General features: G+C 33.2%; 2 protein-coding genes across 2 annotated transcripts in view; both read right to left on the reverse strand.

Moving 5' to 3' along the window:
- The window catches only part of myo9ab (myosin IXAb), a 709890-nt gene that overhangs the window by 486404 nt on the left and 210932 nt on the right, over positions 1-12554 (reverse strand).
- Positions 1-12554, reverse strand: part of nell2a (neural EGFL like 2a) — a 101308-nt gene that overhangs the window by 65987 nt on the left and 22767 nt on the right. The window contains 3 exon segments of the mRNA XM_042753070.1: positions 5533-5661; positions 7202-7284; positions 7389-7461. Of these exon segments, the coding sequence (XP_042609004.1) occupies positions 5533-5661; positions 7202-7284; positions 7389-7461 (285 nt within the window).

The following is a 12554-nucleotide window of genomic DNA, read 5'->3' on the forward strand; positions in this document are numbered from 1 at the left end:
ATTCACAAAATGATTAATTCAATGATTTATTAAATTATTTTACGTATAATGATAACTATAATGACAAACACTGTAACTGCACTTATAATGATGATAAACAATAACTTCAATTACAATAACTATACTGGTAACTATACTTACAATAACTATACTTATAACTATAGCTATAAAAATGATTTTAATGACAACTATAAAGACAACTATAATTTTAACTATAACTAATAATTAGAATGATAACTATAGTAACAAAAACTTCAATAATAACTGTAACTGTAATACTATAATTATAACAATAACTATAATGACAGCTATACCTATAACAATTACTGTTACCATAACTATAACGATAACTGTAATTATAGTAACTATAGACCTTTTTCCTGAGTAAACGATGAGCGATTACCAACTTTGGATGCTCTTCTTTTCCGGTCTCCATAGGAAGTAAAGTGATGGCACTATGGAGCCATGTCCTTTTTAAAAACCTATTTTGAATAGGTTTAACGTTAGATTATCAGCCCGGAATATATGCTAATTTGACTAGAAACACTGGAGACCAGAAATGCAAAGCATCCTTCCGGTTAAGAGTCAGGCGTGACATCCGCATTCAGGAAAAACTTCCATAACAATAAATATAATGCTAACTGTAACGATAATGATAACTATATTGATACTATAACGGTAACTATAATGATATCTACAACTAACAATAACTACAAAACATGATAAGTACAACTATAGTGATAACTGTTTGTTAAATGATTCACTAAATGAATTGCTAAATTAATCAGAAAAGATATATATATATTAAAAATCTTAATATTATCTTAATAGAACTGCATTATTTATAATATGCATAATTAAGGCTATATTTTAAAAAACGTAAATTATTTAAAGAAAATAAACATAATTAAATATATATTCTCTGAAAACAAGTTTTAATATTTTACATAATTTTACTTCTCAAGTAAATTGACTGTTTTAATGATGTTTCAGTTTTTGGACATATAATGATGTGTTACTGGAAGATAAAAGTAAAAAAAGAAGCATGGCAGTATATGACACAGCATTCAGTATATACATAAATCCATATTTTATCCTAGTGTATAATAGATTGCTTCACAGGGTGTGAAGGGACTCTCGTCTCCCTAAAAGCATCTCTCTATGTAAAATTAAGGTAATGTTCCTTTCCCAAACTGTCCGGCTCTCACTAACGTCCTGTTGGTAGTTTCACTGGGACCCCTGTCTCATCCGAACCGCGATCGCTGTCTGTTTGGACACACTGAGTGCGCTGGAGACCGGCTAGCTTTCTGTCGAGAAGAGCACAGGGACTTCTAAAGATAGGACAGAATCCCTTCGTCTGTCACTTTGCATTCGGCAAAATATCCGTCTTTCTTGCAGATAATAAATGTGTAATGAGTGAGAAAGAAGTAGGAGAGAGAAAGCTTTCAGCGAGACCTGCTTCACATCTGTGTTTACATTACGTGTGCTACACGGTGAGAACGCGTGTCAGAAGAATGTGCTGTCACGTTTGACCTTTGGGGGCGACATGCAAGCACAGTGCTAATTATCTAATTGCAGACTGCGTGATTTGGTGAGGAAACAGCGTCTAGCCCTGTGTGCGCCATTTAACTAGTAAACCTCGGTTTATAAAGTAGTGGTGGGCAGATTGATCCTAATATTGATAATATGTCAACACCAACATGGACATATTATAAGGTGCATTACAATTAATGCATAAAAAACCTTTCATAATGCATTATATATATAAAGGCTTTGAAGTATAGTATTACATTTCAGTAAATGTGCTAAATACTTTTTCCCTGTGTCATTCCATTTTATCACACAGAACTTAATTTCTGAATGTATTTGTTTTGTTTTCTTTGTATGCATGGATTACTTTGGTTGTTACCGACAACTGGTGAAAATTTCATGTCAACAGCACCTTTAGAAATATATTTACTGAGAAAAATGGTGACGCATTCAATACTTATTTTACCCGCTGTAAAGGCTTAAAAAAGTAAAGTGTTACCAATTTTTTTTTTTTTTTAGCTTTGTAGCGAAAAATTTTATAGCACAAGATAGAACATAGCTATTGTAGCACTGAGACAACAATAATGCAGTTTAGTGTCGGTTTGCGCAAATATTTGACCACAAAATACCACCACTGGCTTATTAGCAAGTTCTTCCTTAATTTGTTTGTTTGTATCTTTCTATTTTCACATTAAGGTCTGTTAACACCAAAACTATAAATAGCCCTAAAGCATTAGCTGTAAATATAACTATAACAATAACTAGAATGATAATGATAGCTATAATGATAAATATAACTTTAATGATAACTGTATCCATAACTATAGTGATAACAATAACTATAATCCTAACTATAATGATAACTAAATATATAAAAAAAATTGTAAGTATAACCGTGACCATCATGATAAGGATAATATAATAATGGTAATTGTTTCAATAACTGTAATGGTAACTATAACAATAACTATACTAATGACTATAACTATAATCATAACTACATCTTGAATGATAACTATAACAATAACTATATAATAATAACTATAACATAAACTGTAATGATAGCTTTAAATGTAATAAATGAACTATATAATGTGATTAACTATAAATCATAAATGATCATAATGATAACTATAACAATACAAATAATGATAACTATAATATCTATAACAATAAGCATGCCTATATGATAATTATAATAACTATGACAGTAATTGTAACATAACTATAATTATAACAATAACTATAATTGTATGATTACTATAATGATAACGATAACTTTTTACTATAATCATAACCATAATTATAACTGTAACTTTACTAATAACGATAATGATAACTTTAACTATAATAACCAATAAAAAGCTCTTATGATAACTATTACTATAATCATAACTATAACTATAATTATAACAATAACTATAACAATAACCATAAAGATAAATATACCTATAATGAATGAATTATTATGAAAACATAACAATAAATATACCTATGATAATTATAATCATAACAATAAATAATAACAATGTACTTAACAATAGCTATGACTTTACTGATAACTATAACTATACACTACTCAGTGTCACTATCGTTATAGTTGGGGTGTGGACTTCGTTATTCTCGTTATTCATTAAAAATGGTTAATAGTTACCATTATAGTTATATTCCATGTTTCTTCATCGCTCTCATGTATAAATAACACTTTTTTATAAGTATAAAAAGCTTCACCATTGACATACATATCTGCAGTGCTGGGTAGTAACTGATTACATGAAATCTGGATTATGTAATTAGATTCCAAAAATTAAGTACTTGGAATTCGATTATATTACATTTTAAAATGTTCATAATCAGATTACAGTTACTTTTTATGGATTACATGATTACATATCATTCACACAATGTCAGTGCATTATTTAGAATTCATTGATTCTCCCTAATTCTTGTCTTTTTTTTTCTTTTAAAGTTTCCTTTCTATAAATCCTACTGTTTGTCATATCATTTAGCTTTAACTATATTCACAATATGGAATGGTCATAGAAATAACTTTGCAACACTATGTATAAAACAAATACTGTAATTATGAAATGTATTATTGATTATATAAATGGTAAGTTTAAAACAAGTTAAGTAAAATGTAATCTAAAAGTAACCTAAAAGTTACCTAAAATTAGTTACCTAGATTATGTTACTAACTAATTGTCTAATTTAACCTTGGTTTTCTAATTATTTATTCAACAGATCCCAAAATGTAAGGAATAGCCGCATTTCCACTGTCGGGCCAGTGCGAGCCAGGGCTTAAAACGGGCCGGGCGGGGCTAATAGCCTCGGGCCAGTAGCACGAGGCCAGAATAGCGCAGCGTTTCCACAGTCGGGCCAGAAGCTCCGCTGCACTTCACTAAAACCCGCCCTTTACACGCCTCTCAGGAACAACGTCATGCAACCCCATCGTTTCACCAGCAAAGAGAAGTTATTAGAAAACTAACAAGAAAAATATCACTGGAACTAGCGCGATCACAAAACGAACACGATAACAGCGGCCTTTTGTTTGCATGCTTTGTTAAATATTCAAATTTAAAAGCATGTTTTACTATAAGTGATACATTGAGAATAATGAATCAATTGATCAGGACTCAAAATTAATCACACAGAAATAAATGTATTTCTATTTTATTTATTTATTTTTAACGCTTATGAAAATAGCCTGCTTATCCAGTCGAGAATGTTTCTGTTTATTTGTAGTCACAGTAGCCTATATACGTCACATTTAGAATGAATGATAATAACTCTATTTTTATAAAAGCTCCCGAGCAAAAATCATTATTATATTTTGATGACATGCTACGCGGAGCTAGACTCTCGAGACGAGACTTATGACAGATAAAATATGTTACTAAATAAATACACAATTGTGAGAAGCTGACGTCTGATTTCTCCAAGTGGTTGCATTTAGCATGTTTATTATGGTAACGTTAATGTTTAGCGTGCATAGTCTTTTACATCGCTTATAAATATTTCTGCCTTGTTTAGTGATTATAATCCACATCGGATCGCGTTATTTCAAACACTCACTGCTGACTGAAAGTGAGTTTTGAGCTCAGCTTATTTGAAAAAGTTTTTAATGTTGATGTTATAGCTGTTATTTTTCTGAAATGATCCGCGCCTCTGACGCTCTCCAGAAGTGGAGAAACTCCGCCTTTGTTCATAACCACTCCTCTAAACCCAGCTGGCCCGCTTTGCCCCAAGGTTTTCGTCGGGCCAAAAAACCCTGGCCGTTGGCCCCGAGGAAGCCCCGCCGAGGCACGATCAAGCCCCGGAAGTGACAGTGGAAACGCGACTGGCCCTGGCACGCACTAGCACGCCCGCTTTAAGCCCGACAGTGGAAACGCGGCTATTGATCAACGATTATACGAACCATTAACTATTAATAACGGGGTCCCTCAGGGCTCTGTGTTAGCATCAACCCTGTTTTCAGTTTCATTAATAATATTTCTCAGGTAGTCAGAAAACTGAAGTAGTAGCTTCATATAAATATCTCAGAATCTGGCTTGATATCTCTTTGACTTTTACTAATCACATAACTAATCTTCAGAAGAAAGTTAAATCTAGACTTGTTTTTTTTTTGTATCAAAATAGATCTGTTTACCATGTCAGCCAAGAAATATCTTGTTGAAACCACTGTTTTACCTTGTTTGATTATGGTGATGTGGTATATAGAAATGCACGTAAAGGTGTTCTGGAACAATCAGATGTTGTTTGCATCATGCAGCTCTATAAGATTAATTTACTAATGCACCTTACAGAACTCATCACTGTGGATTATACTCTCTTTTGTATTTGACATCATTGCATACAAGATGGGAAATTATCGAAAATAAGAACCTGTTCTTAATTGACATGCCTGATTAAATGAAGAAATAAAACTCAAATTTTTTTCTCATGTAATCTGTAATTTGTAAGTACTTCCACCCAGCATTGCATACGAGCCATCAGACTCACCGAACACGTGCAGTTCTTGCAGCCATCGGTCCAGGTCTGCTCCTCTCTGTAGGTCACTCCCTTCACGTGACATGTCCTCTCGCAGTAACAGGAGTCCAGACCCTTCATCTTCTCCTCGGCTAGAGACAGCTGCAGGAGAGTGAGCAGATAAACCCCAATTTAAACTCAGAAAACAGACGAGGAAACGCCTGCAGTTGATTGATTATGTTTGCGATCGTCAGTTTGCATTTTTCATTAAGCAGACGATACAAAGGTGTTATTCCGACATGCTTGATCAGAAGAGTTTTTCCTCATCAGCGGCAGAGTTTTTGTGCAGTTGGCAGCTGTGAGTTATTACAACACCATAAACAAGCCTTTAAATTCACAGCACAGACACAAGCCAGATGTTCGCAGAAACTGGGCTCGGATTCATCTGTCAAACAAACAGAAGAGAAACACGCCGCGTTTATTGCCAGCTCACTGCAGAGCAGGATTGAGACGTCGAAAATATCGTTTAATATCAGTTTAACTCCTGAATCTGAGGTTGCAAAGAGATACAGAACTATAATTTGAGATGTGTGTGTGTGTGTGTGTGTGTGTGTGTGTTTTAGTCTTAAGTTACCGATTTGACAAGTTTTTAGTTAACTTCAGTCAAATAAAATATTAAAAAGAAAAGAGACAACATTTCTCATTTTAGTTTAGTTCTGTTTGAAGTAATAAAATAAATAAAACTAAAACTGAAATAAAAATAAAAATAAAAATGTATAAAAACTTTATAAGTATAGCACAAAAATAAGTATAAAAATAACAAAAATACCACAAAATGATTAAAACTGTAACTGAAATTAAAATGGAAATGGAAAATCTAAAAATAAAACTGATTCAAAATATATTTAGAAATATATTTTGTTAATCAGTACAAAATTATTTTTTTAATTTTTTTTTTAAATTTATTTAGAAAAATTTTTATTTATTTCAGATAGTTGCCAACATTTCTTTCTTTCATTTAATTTAACTTGATGTACTAAATAAAACAAAAAGAAAAGTAAATATTAATAAAAATATATATTTACGTTAAGAAAAATGCTAAAAATGACAATCGCACAAAGAATTACTAACATTTTAACTAAAATTAAAATGGAAATAAAATAATAAAAATAAAACTAATTCAAAATATTTATTTAAAAAACTATAAAATATTTAGTATAAAAAAATTGTTACATAAAATAAAATACACTTTAATTTAAAAAAATTATACAAAAAAATGTAAACTTATTTTATTTAAGCTAATTAATGTTTCATTTTTATCTAGTTTAAACTGATGTATTAAAAATAATAATAAAAAATTTAATAAAATAAAATAAAAAAAACAAATAGACATAAAAAAACTACTAAAAAAAATCAAAACAAAATATAAAGACAAGATATTATCTCAGTGGTTGAAACATGAAATTTTAATTAATGGCAAGGTTATTATCTGATGGAGATTCTTTATAAATTCTCATTTTTGTGTCCCACTGTAAAAAATAATAGCGCATTGTTTAGAGAGACATGACTTAATGAAGACGGAATTTGCATTTTGTGTTCAATGCTTTCAAAACGAATGAACATTCGTTCACTGTGACTTCAGTAGACAAAATAAAGCCAATTATCAAACTGAATTTTGTGTTGCATGGAAACAAAGCATCACCTTGCTCGAGGTTTTTGCCAAGATGTCCTGAAGCTCCATGATCTTCTGCACGAGTCCGTGGAAGTCGTTGCAGGTTGGACAAGCTAAGAAAGACACATAAACCAGATGCATTCAGCAAGATGCAACGACTAAAACATTGCATATGTTTAATTCGACAATCACAAATAAACTAATTTGCGGTACATACTACGGTTGAGGTCAGGGCATTGCGTGATGTATCCTTGAGGCATTACAAGGATCTGAACGTCTTGCATCACTCCCTGCATCAGAAACACACACAGAGGTTATTCAGAAGCACGATTAGATCAGAGGAGAAATATTAATTACATTTAAACACATGCATTCATGGCTCTTTGCATGGCATTAAATGGGATTGAGAGTTTATTCAAGAAGCACTCAGCAAATGATGACCTTGAGCGGCTCTAATGAATTAACGACATGTCATTCTAACCCAGAAAATATATATTATTAACGTGGATTATGTGCTGTGTGGAGAAAACATCTTCATAGAGTAAGAAATGTCCCTGTATGCAGTCACCAGCAGTGAGCATCATGGGTAAAATCTGAATATTGGCTTTTAGATGTTCAAGGCTGCTTTTATTTGTCGGGCGAAATATGAAGAGAAAGCTTAAGCGCTGAAAACACAAATAAGAGAGCGAAACGAAGGACGCGGATGAGCGTGACCTTTTCCCAGGACATGTTCTCTGGATTAGCACCTGTTAAGCCATATTGCTTTTCTCTTAGCTTCGATTTGTGGCTTATATTTAGAGCTTTTATCTCCGTGTCGAATCAAACTCGCACATGTTATTCAGAATTCAGTCCTGAATGTCGCTGGATGCCATGTAGAGATGATCCTTTATTAAAATCAACATGATCTCATTAGTACTGGTAGGTATTTGTATGTAAATTGTGCTTCTAGTGCACTTTTAAATGCAAAATATTGCGTTTCTGAAATGTAAACACCTTGTTGCTTGTATGCTTTGAAGTTAATACATCAGTATTAGTTCAAAAGATTTTTTTTTTTTTTTTAAAGAAATTTCATGGATGCATTAAATTAATCAAAAATGACTATTTATAAAGACTCAAATGAATGCCGTTCTTTTGAACTTTCTATTCATCTGTGAATCCTGGAAAATAAATGTATCAGTTTCCAATAAAATATTCAGCAGCACAACTGTGTTCAACATTGATGATAATCAGAAATGTTCCTTGAGCAGCAAATCATCATATTAGAATGATTTCTGAAGATCATGTGACTCTGAAGACTGGAGTAATGATGATGAAAATACAGCTGCGCATCACAGAAATAAATTACATTTTACTACATATTCATATGGAAAACACTTATTTTAAATTGCAATAATATTTCACAATTTTCACAGTGTTTTTTTATCCAATTAAATGTTGTTGCTTTTTTTAAATATATAAATACATACTTTACTTTTTTTGTATTTGATAGGGCTGCTGAATTTAACACTAATAATTTAAGGTTTGTTTTATTTAATTGCATTTTAGTTTACATGTAATTTTGATTTTTTCTTTTTGTGATAGATTTAGGTTGCGTATGTTACACACACACACACTCACACACACACACACACACACACATATGTTATATATATGTGTGTGTGTGTGTGAGTGTGTGTGTCCCTGCAGCACAGAAGCAGTCATTAGTAGCACAGGGATATTTGTAGCAATAGCCAACAATACATTGTATGAGTCACAATTATAGATTTTTCTTTTACACCAAAAATCATTAGGATATTAAGTAAAGATCATGTTCCATGAAGATATTTTGTCAATTTCCTACCGTAAATATATCTAAACTTAATTTTTGATTAGTAATATGCATTGCTAAGAACTTCATTTGAACAACTTTAAAGATGATTTTCTCAGTATTTAGATTTTTTTGCTCCCTCAGATTCCAGATTTTCAAATAGTTGTATCTCAGACAAATATTGTCCTCCTAACAAACCATACATCAATGGAGAGATGATTTATTCAGCTTTCAGATTATGTATAAATCTTAATTTTGAGAAATTGGCCCTTATGACTGGTTTTGTGGTCTAGGGTCACACACACACACACATATATATAAAACGTATGTTTTTTGGTGGGGCTGCAAAGTATAACAATATATGATGAAACTATATTCTTTTATTTATTTATTTTACAGTTTTTTTGTTTTGTTTTTGGTTTTTCAACTGCTCGCATACATTTTCAAACAGGCTATGTGGCTCTCTTTTTTTTTCTTTTTTTTTCTTTACACACAAATCAAAGAATTGCACACACAAAATTCAAAATCTCTTTTAAAATGAACCACTGCATACAAAATATAACAAACACATCTCAAAAGCAATTCCTGTTAGATTTCTGTGTGTTACATAGAGAATCGTGTGTTATGTTTTGCAAAAAAGACAAATGCCGAGAATTAGCATATGGTTTTGCAGATTTGATGTGTGCTTCTGCTGTTTTTAACAGTAATAATTCCTGCTTATTTTTTATCCAGCTGTATTTTTGATCCATGCATTTTATTTTACGGATAGTTCCAGGTTTTTTCTTGATGTCAAACCCTGATCACTCACAGTGCGTCTGAGAGACGGTGAGCTCGGCAGCCAGCAGCTTTTGGCTTGGCGGCATGAACCCGGCTCCCGTGAAGAAGTTCCCGACTCATGCCGTAATCAAACAGCTGCACTCGGGATCCAGCAGAGATGAAGCGGTGTTTGAGTGCAGCCGCGGCCCGAGCGCGGAGACTTGGTAATCGGGTAATTGGACATAATACGCGTCGCGGGGAGGAAATGATGTGGGCGGCAGGCGCGTAATAACAGCTCCCTGTCGCCGCTGTCCCACTCTGATAAGCAAAACAAGCAGATACAGATTGAATTTGTTTCATATGTGCCTTAATTTGATTGGCCTCCATCCGCGGCCGCTCGGTCGTCATGGCAACCGGGCCCTTCTTGGGCTGCCAGAAAGCTTTATTTTGGTCCTCGCGGGAGCCGAGCACCGTGACTTATGAGAAATTGTTTTCAAAATTGTCTTGCCTCTTCAATTTTCCTACCATGAATTCAAAAGCCGACGCAGGTTTTTCCGGATTCTCCAAGGCAATGAGAGGGAAATAGAGGTGAACGCTCTGAATTTATAGCAACTCGGGATGTCATTTCGTTTCTCTGTGAGTCAGCGACACACACACACACACGTTGTGTTTCCATTCCATAGGCGTGATAGCTCTTATACTGTACAAACCGTATTTTCTGTCGCCCTACACCTAAAACTACCTCTCACAGGAAACTTTCTGCATTTTTAGATTTCCAAAAAACTCATTCTGTATGATTTATAAGCTTGCTTCCTCATGAGGACCTAAAAAATTTCAAGGCCACAAGGTCAAAATTGACTGGTTTTACTATCCTTGTTGGGACATTTGGTCCCCATAACATGATAAATACCAGGTGCACGCACACGTTTGTTTCTGTGAATTGTGGGGGCTTTCCATAGACTTCCATTACTTTTATACAGACCAAATTATATTTTCTATCCCCTAACCCTAAACCGTAAAAAAATGAATCCATAAAATAACAGAAAAAGTACTGGCAGCTCATTACACACACCATTATTCAATAGTTTTACGGACATTTCTGTTACACATTGCAATGGTGTAAAGTTCTAAATACTGCTAAAAAACCTGTAAATAATAAATACAGAAAAATTCCTTCAAATTATACAGTATATTGTGCCCTATTTTTACAGATTTTGTTTTTTAAAGTGTACCCCTTACGGAAAACTTGTTTGCATTGTTACGCTTTCAGATAAACATCATTTACTATTTTTAATCACTGTGGTCCCCACAATGCCAAAAAATTCAGGTTTAATTACCCTTGTGGAGGTATTTGGTCCCCACAATGTAGCATGAACAAGAATACACACACACATGCATATGTATGCAGCGATTGTTGGAATGAGAGTCATTCGAATGGTCAACAAGTGTGGAACGATGGCTAATCGAACGGTAATGACGCCTTTGATCAGCGCCGCCTCAAACTGTACATCAGTATTCCTGAGTGCAAACGGCCGACTATTATGTTTAATGTGTTCAGGAGAAATAAATTGCTGGAAGATGAAAGCCAAACCAAACGGCAGATATCTGTGATTTTGTACGTGCAAATAAAGGACAGAAACACACATTTGCTTTCAGTAGGCCTACATCAGTATAAAGTCTGTTCAAATGTAAAAATACTGTTCAGCAATGAGAGACATTAATACTTTTATTCATCAAAGATGCATTAAATTGGTCAGAAGTGTCAGTAAAGACATTTATGTTACAAAAGATTTCTATTTCAAATAAATGCTGTTCTTCTGAACTTTCTATTCATCAAAGAATCCTGAAATATGAAATGTATCACGGTTTCCATAAAAATATTCAGCAGAATATGAAGAAAAATATATATTTTTTAAAAGATTGCACTATGATTTGTTTTTTCAGATTGTATTGACTTTCTTTCTTTCTTTCTTTCTTTCTTTCACCTTTAACCATTAAATCTTTTGTTATTGTTGCTGTAAATTATTTTAATTTAAGTATTTTTATAATTTTATTTCATTTACTTTTAATAATCGCATTACACTTATCCCACATTTTAATTTTTTTAATTGTCCCAACTCAATTTACTATTTTGTCAACTTTATATATATATTTATTTATTTATTTATAATATATTATTATATAGTTATTATATAACTATTTATGAAAACTAAAGAGATCAAGCTAATATAATTCACTGTGCTTCCTTCAAACCTTCTGAATATATCGGTCAACAAGTGTGATATCTTGTCTAATCTTGTCTAGTCTTTGATCATCGGCGTCATAAACTGTACATCAATATATAATTGCAAACGGCGGCTATTACATTTAATGCAAGCAGGAAAAATAAATTGGTGGAAGATGAGAGCCAACGACCATTCGATAGCATCCCAGACGGCAGATATCTGTGATTCTGTACATGCAAATGAAAGACAGAAACACGTTTTCTTTTACGGTTAAGCACTAATCAGCGTCTCCGTGGAGACCGAAGCGGGAGGCGGGTGAGAAATCTCGTCAAGAACCGTAAACGCCCTCCAGCCTCCCCTCATCTGCCAATTAACTCTGGAGATATTTAACAACCTGAAGCGACACTCCAAATCTTAAAGAGGCTCTCTGACACACACACACACATGCTTCAGATAAGTGTGCGGCTTCATAGTCTAATAAACCACAGTTGTGGGTGTGAATTACCACAAAAACACGTACTTCCTCTCAAATTAGTTAACAGAAGTATGTAACTCACGGCTAACGTCATACTGTGGACTATATACTGCATACCTT

Source organism: Cyprinus carpio, chromosome B25 (assembly GCF_018340385.1).
Source record: "Cyprinus carpio isolate SPL01 chromosome B25, ASM1834038v1, whole genome shotgun sequence".
Taxonomy (NCBI): Eukaryota; Metazoa; Chordata; class Actinopteri; order Cypriniformes; family Cyprinidae; genus Cyprinus; species Cyprinus carpio.